The sequence below is a fragment of the Wasmannia auropunctata genome, unplaced genomic scaffold (assembly GCF_000956235.1).
Source record: "Wasmannia auropunctata unplaced genomic scaffold, wasmannia.A_1.0 LD335903.1, whole genome shotgun sequence".
Taxonomy (NCBI): domain Eukaryota; kingdom Metazoa; phylum Arthropoda; class Insecta; order Hymenoptera; family Formicidae; genus Wasmannia; species Wasmannia auropunctata.
Window position 1 is genome coordinate 1,392,388 of NW_012026987.1, and position 17,417 is coordinate 1,409,804.

At 42.3% G+C, this 17,417-nt stretch overlaps 5 protein-coding genes across 9 annotated transcripts; 4 read left to right on the forward strand and 1 right to left on the reverse strand.

Moving 5' to 3' along the window:
- On the forward strand, nucleotides 1–2,359 carry LOC105455321. 2 transcript variants are annotated; one of them, XM_011698556.1, is made up of 6 exons: nucleotides 1–243; nucleotides 370–615; nucleotides 893–1,132; nucleotides 1,797–1,915; nucleotides 1,996–2,100; nucleotides 2,165–2,359. In XM_011698556.1, the coding sequence occupies exons 2-6, from the start codon at nucleotides 613–615 to the stop codon at nucleotides 2,253–2,255; spliced, it is 558 nt and encodes a 185-aa protein (XP_011696858.1). In that variant the 5' UTR covers nucleotides 1–243; nucleotides 370–612; the 3' UTR covers nucleotides 2,256–2,359. The 2 variants fall into 2 exon arrangements, with proteins under 2 accessions (XP_011696858.1, XP_011696857.1); XM_011698555.1 differs by having other exon boundaries at nucleotides 3–243; nucleotides 1,794–1,915.
- Nucleotides 2,360–2,383: 24 nt separating this feature from the next.
- On the reverse strand, nucleotides 2,384–3,547 carry LOC105455322. 4 transcript variants are annotated; one of them, XM_011698560.1, is made up of 5 exons: nucleotides 3,460–3,547; nucleotides 3,203–3,363; nucleotides 2,931–3,113; nucleotides 2,642–2,856; nucleotides 2,384–2,564 (listed from the first exon to the last, which is right to left on the reverse strand). In XM_011698560.1, exons 2-4 carry the CDS (start codon nucleotides 3,258–3,260, stop codon nucleotides 2,678–2,680), a joined length of 420 nt encoding a protein of 139 aa, XP_011696862.1. In that variant the 5' UTR covers nucleotides 3,261–3,363; nucleotides 3,460–3,547; the 3' UTR covers nucleotides 2,384–2,564; nucleotides 2,642–2,677. The 4 variants fall into 4 exon arrangements, with proteins under 4 accessions (XP_011696862.1, XP_011696860.1, XP_011696861.1 ...); XM_011698558.1 differs by having other exon boundaries at nucleotides 2,384–2,548; nucleotides 3,435–3,547; XM_011698559.1 differs by having other exon boundaries at nucleotides 2,384–2,559; nucleotides 3,435–3,547.
- Nucleotides 3,548–3,626: 79 nt separating this feature from the next.
- Nucleotides 3,627–5,883, forward strand: LOC105455323 (small ubiquitin-related modifier 3-like). Its single transcript, XM_011698561.1, has 3 exons — nucleotides 3,627–3,870; nucleotides 3,992–4,117; nucleotides 4,619–5,883. Exons 1-3 carry the CDS (start codon nucleotides 3,853–3,855, stop codon nucleotides 4,754–4,756), a joined length of 282 nt encoding a protein of 93 aa, XP_011696863.1. The 5' UTR covers nucleotides 3,627–3,852; the 3' UTR covers nucleotides 4,757–5,883.
- A 515-nt stretch (nucleotides 5,884–6,398) lies between these two features.
- On the forward strand, nucleotides 6,399–14,951 carry LOC105455325 (transcription initiation factor TFIID subunit 1). Its single transcript, XM_011698564.1, has 16 exons — nucleotides 6,399–6,564; nucleotides 6,655–7,096; nucleotides 7,201–7,613; nucleotides 7,706–7,951; nucleotides 8,044–8,169; nucleotides 8,267–9,441; nucleotides 9,523–9,785; nucleotides 10,423–10,784; nucleotides 10,884–12,128; nucleotides 12,212–12,454; nucleotides 12,640–13,078; nucleotides 13,174–13,316; nucleotides 13,555–13,692; nucleotides 13,852–13,978; nucleotides 14,052–14,264; nucleotides 14,541–14,951. Exons 2-16 carry the CDS (start codon nucleotides 6,742–6,744, stop codon nucleotides 14,759–14,761), a joined length of 5,709 nt encoding a protein of 1,902 aa, XP_011696866.1. The 5' UTR covers nucleotides 6,399–6,564; nucleotides 6,655–6,741; the 3' UTR covers nucleotides 14,762–14,951.
- A 427-nt stretch (nucleotides 14,952–15,378) lies between these two features.
- On the forward strand, nucleotides 15,379–17,108 carry LOC105455324 (protein EFR3 homolog B-like). The gene has a single exon (XM_011698562.1). It carries the CDS (start codon nucleotides 15,439–15,441, stop codon nucleotides 17,035–17,037), a length of 1,599 nt encoding a protein of 532 aa, XP_011696864.1. The 5' UTR covers nucleotides 15,379–15,438; the 3' UTR covers nucleotides 17,038–17,108.
- The last annotated feature ends 309 nt before the right edge of the window (nucleotides 17,109–17,417 follow it).

Here is a 17,417-nt window from a genome sequence, read left to right on the forward strand (position 1 = left end):
AGTGGAGTCACAGTGTGGAGTCTTACGTGAAATACGCCAGTAAAATTACACAAAGTTAAATTGGAAAAATTGATTTGGTCGACACGGAAACCGAGTAGAGGAATAAAAAAGTCGTTGCGAGGCCCTCGTGGACCTCGCGGAATCCCTTTCGGATTATATTGTTGTCAGTTTACAAATATAACCTCTCTGGAGGTTGCCAGATCGGCAATCTACACGCTCATCGCCGGCCGCGTCCATTTTTAAGTATTGTATACCATAGTCACCATGGACCTACTAAAGAGACCAATGAGAAGCATGCTTTCCGTCCAACGCATACATACGTGCTTCTCATTGGTCTCTCTAGTTAGTAGTTCAACATCCACTTTCCAGAGGCGCTGAAACCAGCTCATCGCCCTCGCAGCTAAATCGCGCGGGAGGATTCTCGAGGATTCGATTTGTGTGCGAGCTACAGACCAAGGTGCCCGAGTGTTCTACTCAGTTCTACTTACGCTTTATTGCATCATTCGGCTAAGTTGAAAAGACTGACAAGAAAGAAGAAGAAGAAAGGGGACGTCGACGTCGACAACGACGAGAAATTTTTTTGAAGACGTTAATAGCGAGCGTTAGCGAGAAATGGTAAGTTCTCGAAACACAATGCGGTCCGATTTACACTTGCAGCGCTCGTGATCATCATTTGTCTTTATTTAATATTCGATTAACGGCAAGGATGAAAATATTCCAAAGTATTCCAAAAGCGATGGAGCGTGAATCGGACCGCAGCCTTGATGTAGTAAGCCTTAAGCGGTAAGATAAATGGACCGGTCGTAGTTGAATTTGAAGAGAATAATCGATTACGATTGTCAATTTCTTACGGCTTAAGGCTTACATCTATTTTGTTTCGGGACTAATCAAGGCGGAGAACAACGAGCTCAAAAGCAAGGTCATCGAGGATACAAAGGAGATGAAGAAGTCGCTTAAAGACGACGCGCCGCTGGGCAAGCAGAAAAAAAACACGGTAGAGAAGATCATGGAGTTGGCGAAGGCGAAGGTCGATACTGAGACTGACTTCGAGAATAAATTTGTTCAGCTTCCGACGTTCCCGTTGGATTCGGTGTCGTCCAAGTTGCTCAATGTGTTAAAGGAAAAGTACAAGGTGAGTACCTCTCGCCGAGAGCATCTCTCTCTCTTTCTCTCCCTCCCCCAATTTTAATTTTGCGGAATTGCGAATTCGTTAATTGCTCCTGCTCGATTCCAACGCGTGACGCGCTCAGTTAGAACGCACCCTTAGGCGACGCCAATGGCGGGAAACACGTGTGATTACCCATATATATTAATAATCTATATATCTATATATGATGGAAACACGTATTAATTATATTATTGAGAGATCCGTGGTACTCGGAGCCTAAGGAATCCAGAGGGGCGGAAAAAAAAACTAAAGAGACAATGACGAACGACTCGAGACAGTGTCACGCGTGTATCACGCGTGACACTGTCTCGATTTCGTCATTGTCTCTTTGGTTTTTTCCTTTTCCCTCCCCTCTGAATTCTTTAGGCTCCGAGTACCATGGGTCTCTTAAGTTGTTTTCAGAACGTCTTCGAATCGCGCTACATAATCGTATGTTCTTCTTCGCGTGCCATAGGCCTAGTTTACACTGTTAAATTAATTAATAGGAGCATCAGGTTGGCGCGGACTAAGTACTAAATTTGGTACTTAGCACGCGTATCAAGTGCTCGGTGTAAACTAGGCCATTGCTTGTCAGCACATAGGCGATCTACATATACATTACATATATGAATTTTTCGGTTAACAGCAGACTACAGATACGGAAACTGATCAAAAATTACAAAGTATACGCGAGTCTATAATATCTATTATTGCCAACGTATTCCAATTCAAACGAGACTTGGATAAATTTGACTGTGAATTATGTCTGTAAGTATGATTGAGATAAAGTTTATTTTTACGCGCGTAAAATTAATTATAAACATTAAATTTTTTATGAATTTTTACAGGCAAAATCAAATGGATGAACCATTGAGGCAGAATTTGTATAATGCTCATTTGTGTGCTTTGAATATCTATCATGAACTGTCAAAGTTACTTATATTTATGAATAAGTAAGTATTCTTATATCTTAGTTTTAACTGTGTCTCACTATAATAACAAACTTTGTCTTTACAGGAATGTATCTTCTAATGTGCCTCCGGCTGAACCGCAACCTGAGCCTGAATCTGAATGTAAAGTAGAAGCCCTGGCAAACCTAAATATTTAGGAGTTTCCCATGAACAATCGATGAGAGCCTGCAGTATTAATACCACAATATTATTTATCGGTGATATAACCATTATACAATTATTATAATATTTGGCATTATAAATTTACCAAAGTAAAAATTCGTAATTGATCAAATAGAAAAAAGTAAATTTTTTTATTTCACGAACTGGTTATCTGTTGAGATAGACGTACTAATTTAATATAGCTTATCAGGAGACGCAGTAGCGGCTCCCGCCAGATATATTTCTTCTACCTTTTACCACACCAGTGATACCAAAACTTCAACAAGAACTGCAAACAGACTAATCTATTAAATAAAGAATAATAATAATATATAGGTATTATGTATACATTAAATATGTCAACTAACAATAAGTTACAAACCTTTGACTGGCGTTACAGCACCATACAGCCTTCAATCTAAACTTCGCGAGCATCTGCGATTTCGTTTTCGATGTCATGTGGGAATGGTGCTCCACTATTGTAGCCTGGAGTGTATTGCTTGCCATGTAGAGCCTTTAATTTAAGGCTATCGCTACGATCCACTAAATGATTAACACCTAACTGATAAATTGGTACGATTTGTAAAATGGATAAATCTGAAAAAAAATTATTTACTTGAAGCAATTATTTTTAGAGTATATATAATATTTATCGCAGCGTAAATATATACCTAATATTTTGTCTAAATAAATCTTTGCGTACACATAATCCAAGTCATTTTTGTGAGTTTTTTTAAATTTATCAAATGCTTCATGCAAATAATTATCCTCATAATTATGAATGAATTCACGCATTGAGTTAAAGGTGTACACGTGATTTTCACCTGGACCTAGGAAGCTGACACACTTAGTATCTGCAAATAATTTTATTGAAATGTAATTAAAAAGCCTTTATATATCAATTAACAACACAGGAGAAATAAATATTAAGAATTTCACATACCTTCTATGATTTTAAAGACATCATCGGAAGATTTGTCGAAGGAGTACATACCAATCATATTCCAAATAATGATCACAATGTGAACCCAAAGGACTATTAAATCCTCTCATTTCAGACGTCACAGGAATAGGTTCCTTAACCTTCGGTAGATATGGCGATTTCTACAAAGATTGTTTCCTTTAAATATTGTAGATTTATTTAACAAAATATACATAAATAATTTTATTTTTACATTATACTCTAATTATTATGTTTACGTGAAGTCGAGTCTGTCGGCTGTCGAGCGTCCGAGTGATAAACTGATAAGTGATCCTGATTTGCTCATGGAAGTGGCACTTTTAGGCGACACAAGCGCCTCCAATCGGCGATTTGATCCGTTGAGTGGCAACCCTGGTTATTTCTTTACCTTCTATTACCTCCGTGATCGAGACACTCGAGATAGGCTCAAGAGCGGAGAGTGGCAACATCGTGGCTGCCGTTTTGAGAGGAAGAAGCGGGCTTTCGCGGCAGCGGGTTCCAGAATTCAGGAAATCGTTCACGACGCGGTTGAGCGCACGTCGACCGACCGATCCCGTTGACACGATCACGCGACCGTCCCGGCGATCTCCCCCCCGGTGTACGCCGATCAACCTTCGCGGAGCCGCGGCACCATGTCGGACGAGAAGAAGGTAACGCTTCTTCGCGCGCAAACCTAACCTGCAAAGCGCGCCCGATTATTTACGATCGCAATCGCGGCGTCTCTCCCGCGCGCGCGGCTTCACGCTTATAATCTCGTCCCTTTCGTTGCAGGAAACGAAGACGGAGTCGGAGCACATAAATCTGAAGGTGCTGGGCCAGGACAACGCGGTAGTTCAATTTAAAATTAAGAAACACACACCTCTACGCAAACTGATGAACGCGTACTGCGACCGTGTTGTAAGTGTTCACCTGTTCTGTTCTTTGTTTTTTTTTTTGTTTAGGTGCCTTCAACGAAGTTACGTGGCACATGTACTTGTCTTTGTCCTCCAACTCTTTAGTAATTGATGTCTTCTTTCTGTAATTCTAATCTTTCTGTAATTGATCTCTTGTAAATCGAGTTGTATGCTGGGACGAAGGTCAGAATCGAATCTGTCGAGACCTGTTGAGTACAAGTCGAATGCTCCTACATGGAGCTACGCGTCACTTCTCGTGAAATCGCATTTATTGATAGCCTTATCTATTGAGTACGGTCAATAATGTTTTCCTTGTGAAAGATATCTGTATTTTTCACAATGTATTGAAATATACCAAACTGTTTTCTAACGCAATATTTTTTTATTTCGACATTAGAAGTTTTCGCTTGGTGTTTTTCATTACTGTGCGAAAATAATTGATAATTTATTCTTGCTCTCTGTGACAAATGAATTTCTAACAAATATCATTGACGCTGCTCCACAGGGCTTGGCGATAGCAGCGGTGAGATTCAGGTTCGACGGACAGCCCATAAACGAATTAGATACACCCACCACACTGGAAATGGAAGAGGGAGACACAATAGAGGTGTATCAACAGCAGACAGGTGGTTTTTCGTGTTGAGACGCAATGCAATCGCGTTTACAAGTGGACTAAATTGAAATGAATTCACCGTTCCAGCAGTGTTTATTTCTATTTAACAGAAAGCAAGATTTAATTAGTTTTTTTTTTATCTTTGCTCTACTCTCGATTGACCGGAGACTTCGATCCACGATACATAATGCGAATACACGTGCAAATTTATTGTGCATCTAATTTAATTTAATTCGTTTTCATTGTTTCCTTGTTTTTTATTCATTGATTACGTGTTCACTGTAACATATTGTAAGAGAGAAATATATAATATGTATCTAATATATTGTTTACTGTTTGAAGGCGCGCATTGCGTTGTCGATTGAAGTCTCCGTTTGCGGAAAGGGCCGTTTACTTGTAAGATTTTAATTAACAACACGATACATTCGAGTACAATCATATATACGCCGTTTGGTGTGAAAAAAATGTTTTTTCGTTACTGCTGAAAAAGGAGACAAGCGAAACACGAGTTATGCGAAGGAATCACTTATCACATCTTCCTGCGCTGTCAGGTTCCTCTAAAACAAAAAAATCTCGAGATTCCCCGAGTGTACATGGATTTTTCACGTGAATTTAAACTTTGCGACGATTCAGATTTTTAATGCATTCTCAACTTTAGATATTCTCTTTCTATATTTGTAAAAGGGTGTACAGGTGAATGATATGTAGATTAGGGTAACATTTACATTGATGCGTGAGTAAGAAGAAAAAAGAAACTCCGCAAGGTTTCCAACTTTTCGCCCGCGAAAACCGAATTTTGTACCCCTCATTTTTCTATAATTTCAGCATTATCTTCACATTACTTTGTACATGAGCGAGAATAAATTACATGTTATCTTTTCTAAGAGAGAAAAAAAAACAACTTTATCTTCTGATACGCGGCGGCCTCGCGCCGCCTCGATCTTCACGAAGGCACGCTGGCGCAGCGTACTTAGCAGAGAGAACACACACCGGTATAGGATAATTCGTATTTTTCTTTAAGGATCATATATATGCAGTATATATTTTTGCCAGGATTCTAAATATCGCTAATGTAAAGTGTATCCCGAATACGATCCATTAATTATATTCGCTAACTGTAAGTTTTACATAAATGTAAAATACATGTATTTAAAGTGTTTGTGAAAATACGATTTAATTGGGCCGAATCACATTCCACAGCTAAACAGAGAAGTAACAGATTTCGACGATATAAATTTTTAATTTGTTAATTTTCCCAAGGATAAATATCTAATATATATATATATTCCAAGTCAATTTACCTTCTCGTAAAAATATCGGTTGGAGAACATTAAGAATAAAAATTAAGAATAAAAAAAGATGGGTTTTTAAATTATTACGATAGAGAATTTTAATTTGTTATAAACGAATTTAAACGATTTGAAATGAGCTGTTGATTCCAATTTCAAGGATTCGTAGACAAAGACCGAATGTCCGATTTTGATCAAGGCAAAACCTACTGAAGCGAGCAGTTAATTCACATTTCAAGGGTCTACAGTAATCTGCGGACAATGTCCTTGGGTATTCAAACGCGCGGTTTTACGTTTCAAAATTCGTTCGACAGGTGTCGCGGCCGCGGCGAGGAAAGGGAAACCTGACTCGGTCGACGTATCTAGTGTCGGCACACAATCGGAGCTGCCGATAAATTCCCCGAGGTCGCGTTTTTGGTGATTAGTTGGTTTCCGTTTGTTTCGCGGATGGTCGAGCATCGGCGATGATGTTATTTATGTAAACAAAACGCTTGGACCGGGTTTCGTGCGCGGCTCTCGCCGGATGCCGGGCACAACAACCGCGTGAGGGTAAGATCTCGACGCTTCTCCGCAAATTGTGGCCACGAGTGAAAAAAGCGATCCTGTTGATCATACTCTATTTCCGTGATTGACTTGTAGAACTGTCCCCACGTCTCAACAGCCAGGCAGCATTTGCACGGGCTTGCGAGAGTCGGTTATTGACTGTTGTACCTTAACGAGAGAGCGATGGGGGACTCCGACGAGGAGAGCGAGAAGGACCTGGCGTCCGGCCTGAACATCACTGGCTTCCTCTTCGGCAACATCGACGACAACGGCCAGTTGGAGGACGATATCTTGGATCCCGAAGCCAAGCAGCACCTAGCTTCGCTCGGCCGCCTCGGTCTGAGTTCGTTCATCAACGAGATGATGTCCAGTGACAGCAACACCGACGAGAAGGAGAACGGCAAGGTGGACGAGAAGAAGGATGATCAACAGGGTGCCATTGCGAACGACATGGATATGGATTACTTGGCGAAATCACCCACCGCGCTAGATTTCTCGGATATAAACGAGTTGGCAGACGATACGAATGATGAAGTCTGTTAGTATAACTGCATTGTATTTTTCTGCAGATGTCACATCTGTATACGATGAATAATTGTAAGTGTTAATATCGATAATTATAGTTGTCACGTTTGCTTTTAGCCAAGAGTAATGGATTTGATAAGAAGATAGATAAGGAGAGTGTAGATTACGACGCCGACGACGAGGAGGTTGTCAGTAAATCTGATACGCAATTAATGCCACCGCCGCCGATACCGGAGGAGAGGGAGGCATTGACTGCCGAGGAAGCTGAAGCTGCACGCCAACGTAAATTGGAGACCCCGCTCGCCTCCATGCTGCCATCCAAGTATGCCAATATCGACGTCACCGAGTTGTTTCCGGATTTCCGCGCCAACAAAGTGCTCAGATTCTCGCGACTGTTTGGTCCCGGCAAGCCGAGCAGTCTGCCGCAGATATGGAGGGGTGTTAGGAAGCGGCGCAGGAAGAAAAAGCATCACGATGTCAGAGATTCCGATTCTGGCTCGGATCAGGACGACAAGAGGCCTAGATTTAAGGTATAATTTCTTTGCGGCGGGTCTTTCTTGGATCTGTGAAATTGCCATTTGCCATTTCTAAATATAGATTGACATCGCGTTATTTGTTTCAGGGCTGGGTCAAGCAGTACGGTCCCGAGCCGAGCGCGGAAGCATGTCGCTCGGACGACGAGAACAAGCTGCTGCGACCAGTGGAAGACAAGGAGCAGACCGGTAAGACGGGCGAGAGTGGAGAGAACGGCGACATGGGACCCAAAGTGGCTGACTGGAGATTCGGACCCGCGCAATTGTGGTACGACATGCTGGAAGTGCCAGAAACTGGAGACGGGTTCAACTATGGTTTCAAGACGGTTGAAAAAGTTCGTGCTTATTTAATTGCATTTAAAAGCACTAACAAGTTAAAATTGAATAATTCTCTTTAAATATTTATATATTTTTGCATTGAAATTAGGTGGAAGAGCAAGAAGACAAATCGGAGATCAAAGACGAGGAGAACGGCGATGACGCGTTCTTGATGGTGTCTCAGTTGCATTGGGAAGACGACGTTGTCTGGAATGGGGACGACATAAAGCATAAGGTGCAATTACAAAATACAATTTTATTGATCAAAAGCAATGTTATTATCATGTGTTGGCCAGAAGTAAGAAATAAAAATTTATTTTTTTCCTTTATAGGTAATGCAGAAGTTGAATAGTAAGAATAACGCTGCCGGCTGGGTACCATCGAGCGGCAACAGAACCGCGCAAGCCTTCAGCCAGCCCGGGAAGGGTGCTCCGGTTACTGTAACACCCAACGTTAGACTGGCCACTTCGCAAATTACCACGCCGTTGCACATGCAGTCTCAGAAGAGTAAGATGAACATGGGCAAGGGAAATCAGCAGCAACAGCGAGAGGAGGATGACACCTGGTATTCAATATTTCCAGTAGAAAACGAGGAACTTGTTTACGGCTTGTGGGAGGAGGAGGTCATTTGGGATCCCGAAAGCATGAGAAAGATCCCGAAACCGAAAATCCTTACGTTGGATCCAAACGACGAGAACATAGTTCTCGGTATACCGGACGACATTGATCCAGCTCTCCTCCACAAGGACAACGGTCCGCAACCTAAGGTAAAAATCCCGCATCCGCACGTCAAGAAGAGCAAGCTGCTGCTGGGCAAAGCGGGCGTCATCAACGTCCTCGAGGAGGACACGCCACCGCCACCGCCGAAGTCACCCGACCGGGATCCGTTTAACATATCAAACGACACGTATTACATGCCCAAATCCTCGGAAACTACGTTGAGGCTGAAGGTCGGCGGCGGCAATTTGATACAACACAGCACCCCGGTGGTGGAGCTGCGCGTACCTTTCGTACAAACGCACATGGGTCCAATGCGACTGAGAAACTTTCACAGGCCGCCGTTGCGGAGGTTCAGCCACGGGCCGTTGGCTCATCCAGGACCTCACGGTGTCTTGCCGCTACTGAAGCACATCAAGAAGAAGGCTAAGCAGCGAGAGCATGAAAGAATTACTTCCGGCGGTGGCGATGTGTTCTTCATGAGAACACCCGATGACTTGACTGGACGGGACGGCGAGTTGGTGCTGGTGGAATTTTCGGAGGAGCATCCACCGCTTATGAATCAGGTCGGCATGTGTTCTAAAGTGAAGAACTATTACAAGAGACGAGCCGGCAAGGATCAGGGGCCGCAAACATATAGATACGGAGAAACGGCTTACGCTCACACCAGTCCTTTCCTGGGAATTCTTACGCCTGGTCAAAGCATCCAAGCCGTCGAGAACAACATGTATAGAGCTCCAATTTACGAGCACAAGATCCCCGAAACCGATTTCTTAGTCATAAGAACGAGGTATTTTGTCTTGATATTTAGTCACGTATAGTCTTCTTTTTTTGCTCTCTATATTATACATTTATTTTGTAACCTTTGCAGACAGCAATATTATGTTAGAGAAGTGGATGCCCTCTTTGTTGCTGGACAAGAGTGTCCGCTTTACGAAGTTCCTGGACCAAACTCGAAACGAGCGAACAACTTCGTCCGAGATTTTCTACAAGTGTTCATATATAGATTATTCTGGAAGTCACGGGATACTCCTCGACGAATTAAGATGGATGACATAAAGAAGGCTTTTCCATCTCACAGCGAGAGTAGTATAAGAAAAAGATTGAAGCTGTGCGCGGACTTCAAGAGAACCGGTGCGTAATCGATATCAAATTATTCGTTACTTTTCTCTTTGCAATAAAAACTGAAAGAAATCAAAGTAAGAATTGTATAAAAAAGGAACACTTGCAATTAGAGATGTAAATAGAAAAAAAACCAATTGTTTTTTCCCCCATAAAATACGTTTTTTTTTTTTATTTTTTTTAAGAAAAAATATAAACCTCGTTTTTTCTCAATTTTGTTTTTTTTTTATCTATCGGTTTAATATCTATATTTTGCATAATATAAGTTTATTTTTCATGATTTTTTATTTTATAGATAGTAGATTAAAATTATGATAATTTTAACCTTTACGCAGAAAGAGAAAGCCAATATTTTGATTCTGAAACATATTAAGAATTAAAAAGATTCTCCTTTTGTAAAAGTTAAATATAGACATGTTCACATTAAAATTAATTATATAATTACTATTTACAATTAATTAGTCGTGCTATCGGGATTAGAAAAAAATCCGATTTATATTTTTTCAATGAAATAAAACACGTTTTTATTCTGTTTTTTTTCTATTAGAAAAAAACTTTTTTTACTTCTCTATTTGTAATTAGGTATATTTCGTGTTTAAGCAAACCTATAAATGTTTAAATTGAAAAATTTTTTGTTTTATTCAAATAGGCATGGATTCCAACTGGTGGGTAATAAAACCGGACTTCAGATTACCAACGGAGGAGGAGATCCGCGCTATGGTGTCGCCGGAGCAGTGCTGCTCTTATTTCAGCATGATCGCGGCCGAGCAGCGCTTGAAGGATGCCGGCTATGGCGAAAAGTTCTTGTTCACTCCACAGGACGACGATGACGAGGATATGCAGCTGAAAATGGACGACGAGGTGAAAGTGGCGCCGTGGAATACGACGCGCGCCTACATCCAAGCCATGAAAGGAAAGTGTCTACTGCAATTGGCGGGTCCGGCCGATCCAACTGGCTGCGGCGAAGGCTTCTCTTATGTTAGAGTGCCGAATAAACCGACTATTAGCAAGGTTTGTTCTGGCTAGATATCTATTAAGAGTGTTATTATTCAGAATAAAATTTCGATTAGTTATAGATTAATAAATCATTATTTGAAATGTTTCGGATAGGAGGAGCAAGAGGCTCAACCGAAAAGAACTGTAACTGGGACAGACGCGGACTTGCGAAGATTGTCATTGAACAACGCGAAAGCGTTACTGCGAAAGTTCGGCGTACCCGAGGAGGAGATCAAGAAGTTGTCACGTTGGGAAGTGATCGACGTGGTGCGAACTCTGTCAACGGAAAAGGCGAAGGCCGGCGAGGAGGGCATGACGAAGTTTTCACGCGGCAATCGTTTCTCTATCGCCGAGCATCAGGAACGTTACAAGGAGGAGTGCCAGCGAATCTTCGATCTGCAGAATCGCGTGCTGTCGTCGAACGAAGTGTTAAGTACGGACGAGGGCGAGAGCTCGGAAGAGGACAGCTCGGATATCGAGGAAATGGGTAAGAACATCGAGAACATGTTGTCGAACAAAAAGACCAGCACGCAGCTGTCACTGGAGCGGGAGGAGCAGCAGCGGCACGAGCTGCGAAAGATGCTGATGGGCGAGGCGCAGGAGCAGGAGAGCAAGAAGGGCAAGGAGAGCAAAAAGAAGGACGAGGAGGAGGACAGCCCGGTTAATAACTTCAATTCGCAGCAGGGTCGCGTACTAAAGATCTACCGCACGTTCCGCAATCCGGAGGGCAAGGAGTACACGCGGGTCGAGTTAGTGAGGAAGCCCGCCGTGATCGACACGTACATCAAGATCCGTAACTCGAAGGACGAGACGTTCATCAAGCAGTTCGCAACGTTGGACGAGGCGCAGAAAGAGGAGATGAAGCGGGAGAAGCGTAGAATTCAGGAGCAGTTGCGGCGAATCAAGCGAAACCAAGAGCGGGAGCGTATGCTGGGCGGACCGCCGATAGTGAACGGCGGCAGCATCAACAACTCGAGCAACAATATTTTCGATCGCAGCAACACTAACACCCCGACTACCACTTCCTCAACTAGTATCCTTCCATTCTGTAATTTCCAATCTTCCACTTCCACCGCCCCCACACCCAAACATCCCAAGCCGGAGGTGTCACCTCCCAAGCGTAAAAAGCCTAAACTCAAGCCAGATCTTAAGCTCAAGTGCGGCGCCTGCGGCAACGTCGGCCACATGCGCACCAACAAGGCCTGTCCGCTCTACCAGAACAGCATCGCCACCGCGCCTGTCAACGTCGCGATGACCGAAGAGCAGGAGGAGGAAATTGAGAAGCAGCTGAACAGTGACGATCAGGATCTGGTTAATGTCGACGGCACCAAGGTAAAGCTGTCCTCAAAATTGATCAAGGTGAGTTGATGGATATTGGGAATTTAACACCATGCTCAATCCGTGAAATGTAAAGAAATTATAACGTATCTGGTTTATTTCAGCATGCCGAGGAGATGAAGAGGCGTACACTGTTGCTCAAAGTGCCGAAGGAAGCGGTGAATTCGAAGAAACGCAGGAAACCACCGACAGACGACCATTGCGATTATTTGAAACGCCATCAAAGGCCGGTTAACAGGCGTAGAACTGATCCAGTTGTGGTGATGTCAACGATACTGGAGAGCATTCTGAACGAAATGAGAGATCTGCCGGATGTGCAACCGTTCCTATTCCCGGTCAATGCTAAAGTAAGCGCTATTTTAACTCGTGAGATTGAGCATTAAAAAACTAATTGCGAAATAAATGAAAATTAAATTTAACTTTAGCTGTAAACTTTACATAACTATAATTTTATATACAGTATATATAACGAAAATATATCTTGAAAATCGAAGAATACTGTTTTACGAATATCGGCCTTATTTTTTATTAGGTGGTCCCCGATTATCACAAGATCATACAGCGGCCCATGGATCTGCAGACCATACGTGAAAATTTGAGGATGAAAAAATATCAAAGCAGGGAGGAGTTCCTGGCGGATGTTAATCAGATCGTGGAGAACTCGACGCTTTATAATGGAGCGAAGAGTTCATTGACTGTGGCCGCCAAGAGAATGTTGGACACGTGTGTTGAGAGGCTCGGCGAAAAGGAGGATCGTTTGATGAGGCTGGAGAAGGCCATCAATCCTCTTCTGGACGACAATGACCAAGTTGCCCTCACTTTTATCTTGGACAATGTTGTCAACAATAAGCTGAAATCCATGACAGAAGTGTGGCCGTTCATGAAGCCTGTCAATAAAAAGATGGTGAAGGATTACTACAATATTGTCAAGAGGCCGATGGACCTAGAAACGATATCTAAAAAAGTTTCTGGTAAGTTTACTAATATATTTTAAAAATACAGATTTATATGCTTGTAATTTGCTTTCTAAAATTATTATATATCTATTTCTTAAAAATTCTTCCAGCACACAAATATCACAGTCGTCACGAATTTCTTAGAGATATCGAACAGATCTTGGAGAATTGCATACTTTATAATAGCAAGGATTCTCCACTCACAAGTAAAGCAGAGTTGCTGGTTAAAGTGTGTAAAGATACATTAGAAGAGGTATACTCATTTTTGCATTAATTAGATGAAAAAAATCATTAATAACCGTTTCCATCAATGCAGATTAACTTTAATCTCGGTTCACCTTCTCTTCATTTTTTCTAATTTTAAAATTAGAAAAAGATTAAGAGTACGTTGAATTGAGATTAAAGTTAAACTACATTGGTGGAAACAGGTATAAAGAGTGGTTAAAACTAAAAGAAAATCACTGATTGCAATGATGAATCTTGTTTGTTAGTACGATGAGCATCTGACGCAACTAGAGAACAATATATTGCTCGTGCAAAAACGGGCAATGGAACAGGCGGACATAGATTCCTCGTGGCTTTGTCCGGATGAGGAAAACTACACTATCACGGAACCTGAATACAGAGGCGTAAGAATTACGTTTATTCTTATTCGCGTTTAATATTTAGCATATATTTCTTGATTATAACTTACGTCTTATTATTTCGTTATTTGATCTTCGTTTTCTCAATGCTCGACGTCATCAATTTTATCTACGTTTTATTTCAACGTTGAAATTTATCTTCAGAGCCAGACTAGTTCTCCGGAGAATCCATTTGGCAAATCAAATATGGATGACTTCGATTTTGTCGATGTAGAAGGAGACATGGAAGACATGGAGAGGAGATCGAAAAAGAAGGATGTGCTCGAAGAAGGTAGAGCGGTGTAGTTCTAACTTTATTTTTTATCCATCGCGAGCTTATTTAATAGCTCTTCTTTCTGTCACAGATCTTCAATTCTCCAGCGAAGATGAGTTCGACGAGGTGCCGTTCGGCACAGACGAGCATTCCGAGCAAAACGAAGCGGAGGCGCTGGAGTTAAGCGAGGTCAGGGAAGAAGGTGTCGTATTGGCGGACGATGACAGTCAACAGGCCGCCGAGGCGATGGTTCAATTAGGAAACGTCGGTTTTTACATGGGCGAGCAGCAGCTACTTCAGCAAGGTAAGAAGACAAAATTTCAAACGATTGATAACTGATTTTTCTCTTTGCTTGATAATTTATTTCTTTGAAAAAATTCAAATCTTACAATAATATAGATTTGAGAGAAATCTCTTAATATCTTTAACCGCGCGTAACAAACAGTTTGAGAAAATATGAAGTAATCCTTTAAAGATAAGACGATTTTTCACTGAATTTCGTTTTAAATTATCATACTTAATTGCTCGATTGATATAATTGTGTGTGACTTTCCATAAAATTCGGTTTTTTTACTCGCAGATGAGAGCATGGACGTTGATCCAAATTACGATCCATCGGACTTTCTGTTGGCCGGTTTACCAGCCAGAGACGATAAAGGCGAGAATAAGATCCAGGATGACCTGGCCGTTTCCGAAAGCGATGATGACGCCGAGAACGCCATGTCCAAGCAAGAACCACAGCAGAATCAGCAACAACTGCCGCAACCAGACGAGGACGTTGGCGGTGATTTGTGGTTTTAAATGAAAAGTTTATTTTGAAATAACGAGACTCGTGTGTTTAATCTATTTAATAATGGGTTACGTATATAGTTAAAGACTAAATGAATTCTTAAGTCTATCTTGTAAGATCCGAGGAATTTGGGAGTTACATTATGTGCATACGTGTGTATAGAGACTTGTAAATATAGAATAAAATATTGTTTTTTTTTTATCTGTGGATACGTATATTGCAAAGTTATATACTACACTTATGTAAATATCTATTATAAATGAGATATATTATTATTACTCATAAATCTTTTTAATCACGCTATCTTAGTATTAATATGTCGATAAAAAGAGGAAAAAGATAATATATTTTCGGTTGCAATTTCATCATTTTAATAATTTAATATTAAGTGTATAAAATTATGGATTGATACAACATGAATCTTTTAACATGAAATAAGCTGCAATTTCATGTTTCTATCGTAATCCTCCCAAAAAATTGAAAGTTAAATTTTAACCCGCACAAAATCTTGTAGTTTTATCACCTCATTTTTATAAATTTCAGTCTTCTACGCATTATACATTATATCATTCGCATTGTTTTTTTTTTTATTATATATCCATTTTTAATATCTCGTACTTTTTTTTTCTAGGAGCTCCGGCTTCTATATTTCTCTCAAAATCTAGCAGCTTTTTTATTATTCCTACGAATGTTTACCGATGAAGAGCTCGCACGGAAAATGGTTGATATTTCTGAGAGCTCGTTCGGTGGGTTCGGTGTCTCGTACTCCCAGGCGCAGCAGGATAAGATCCTGGATAAGATAGCGATGATCGTCAGAAACGCGACGAAGAAGCAGCTGCAGACTCGCCATCATCCTCGCACGCTCGTCACGTGCCTGCTGAGGATCCTGCTGTACTACGAGAACGTGCCGCACATGGATCGGTTTTGGGAGTGGAAGCGTCGACGAAAGTTCCGAGTCGCCCGGGATTGCTTTCACACTTTATTGGAGAGCTACCTGCCGGAGAAATCTCGGGAGGTCGTGGAGACGATCGTGGAGACCGTCTATCAAGAGCGGCTCTGGAAATTCGAGTCTTTCTGCTTCGAAGTGATGTTCAGTCTGCTGAACGCCAACCCCGTCATCACCGGGCTGATCGTTCATGCAATTTGGAATAAATTGACCGAACTGCCGGAGATCAACGCCGAGGATGCCCGCGGTATCGTCAGGATATTGTACGAGCTTCTGGACATATACGAGTGGCCGGCAACGCCGGACACGGTGGCGGCAGTGGAGAGGACGCTCGGGCTCTACCACGCCAGTATAATCGCGCAATTGACAACGATCTGCGAATCTCTCTCTTCCTCTTCCTTGGTCTTATCGTCGCCGCCACCACCGTCGCCGTCGCTGCCACTCGGCAGCCTCAAGAAGAGTCTGGAGGTCTGCATGAGAAACATCGTCAAGAATCTGTCGAACGATCAGCTGCTGGTGATCGTGCAGCACTTGTGCTCGTGGACCGTGGCCGCGGACGCGAACGACGAATTCGTCCTGGAGTTCGGTAACGTCCTGGAGTTCGCCGCCTACATACATCAGGCGGGCCTCTACGAGCAGACGCTCACGCCGACGATCTTTCCGCTGCTGATGCGAATGGTCGGCTCGCCCAGCCGGCTGACCAGCCTGCTGGGCAACCGGGTGCTGCAGTTCTTGTTGGATCGCAAGGATAACCGAGCGGTCTTCGACACGCCGAAAATCTTCTTCGAGCACACGCGCCTCGACCTGCGCATCACGCAGTGCCGCAAGGAGGATCGGCTGTTCTTCAAGCTGCATCGCGAGCTGCTGCACGACAACCTGCTGAAGAGTGTGATAAATCACTCGGACTCGCGGATGAACCTCGAGATGACGTACTGCACGATGTGCCTGATCGCCGTCGAGGTACCCTGCGGCTTCACGGCCGCTGCTCTCGTCTGTTTCGCGATGAACCTACAGGAGATCGTTCTGCAGCAGCACCAGCGGGAGGAGGACAATCGCGTGGAGATAGCTTGTCACGTGCACGCTACGATCATCTCCATCATGTCCTTAATCTGCTGGATACACAAGGCCAAGGTGTTCTACAGCTACGTGAACAAGATCGTGACGGAAAGAGCGCAGTGGGCGCCGCATCTGAATCCCCCCATCCAGTCCCAGTACAACTTCGCGCTGCACCACGTTCTCTACAAGCCGAAGTTATTCTTCATCGACTGGGAGGTGCGCTACGGTCTCTGGAAATGCTTTCGTCTCACTGACAGCCAAAACGGCGACACGTTAATTGTCTGACACAAGCTACATCCACAAATTGAATGATGTGATATCTGAAATGAATCAGGAATTCACAGATCTCTATCCCAGGTCAACTTTATTGTATCTCGAATGAAAGAAGATCCAAGAAAATAGAGATCTAAACGAGGCTGCAAACATCCGTGAGATAATCTGGGATCTGTATTTAAAAATCTCGATTAAAGAGAAAATAGAGAATTTTAACTTAATACAGAAAGAGATTATTAATAGGGTAATATATTGTTTAATGATTTTATAAATAATTATTGTTTAATTTATAAATGACAAATTAAATTTGTTATTTATATTTTATTTTCATCATATATATATATATGTATATATGATGTACAGTCGTGGACAGATCGGTTGCGACACTTTTT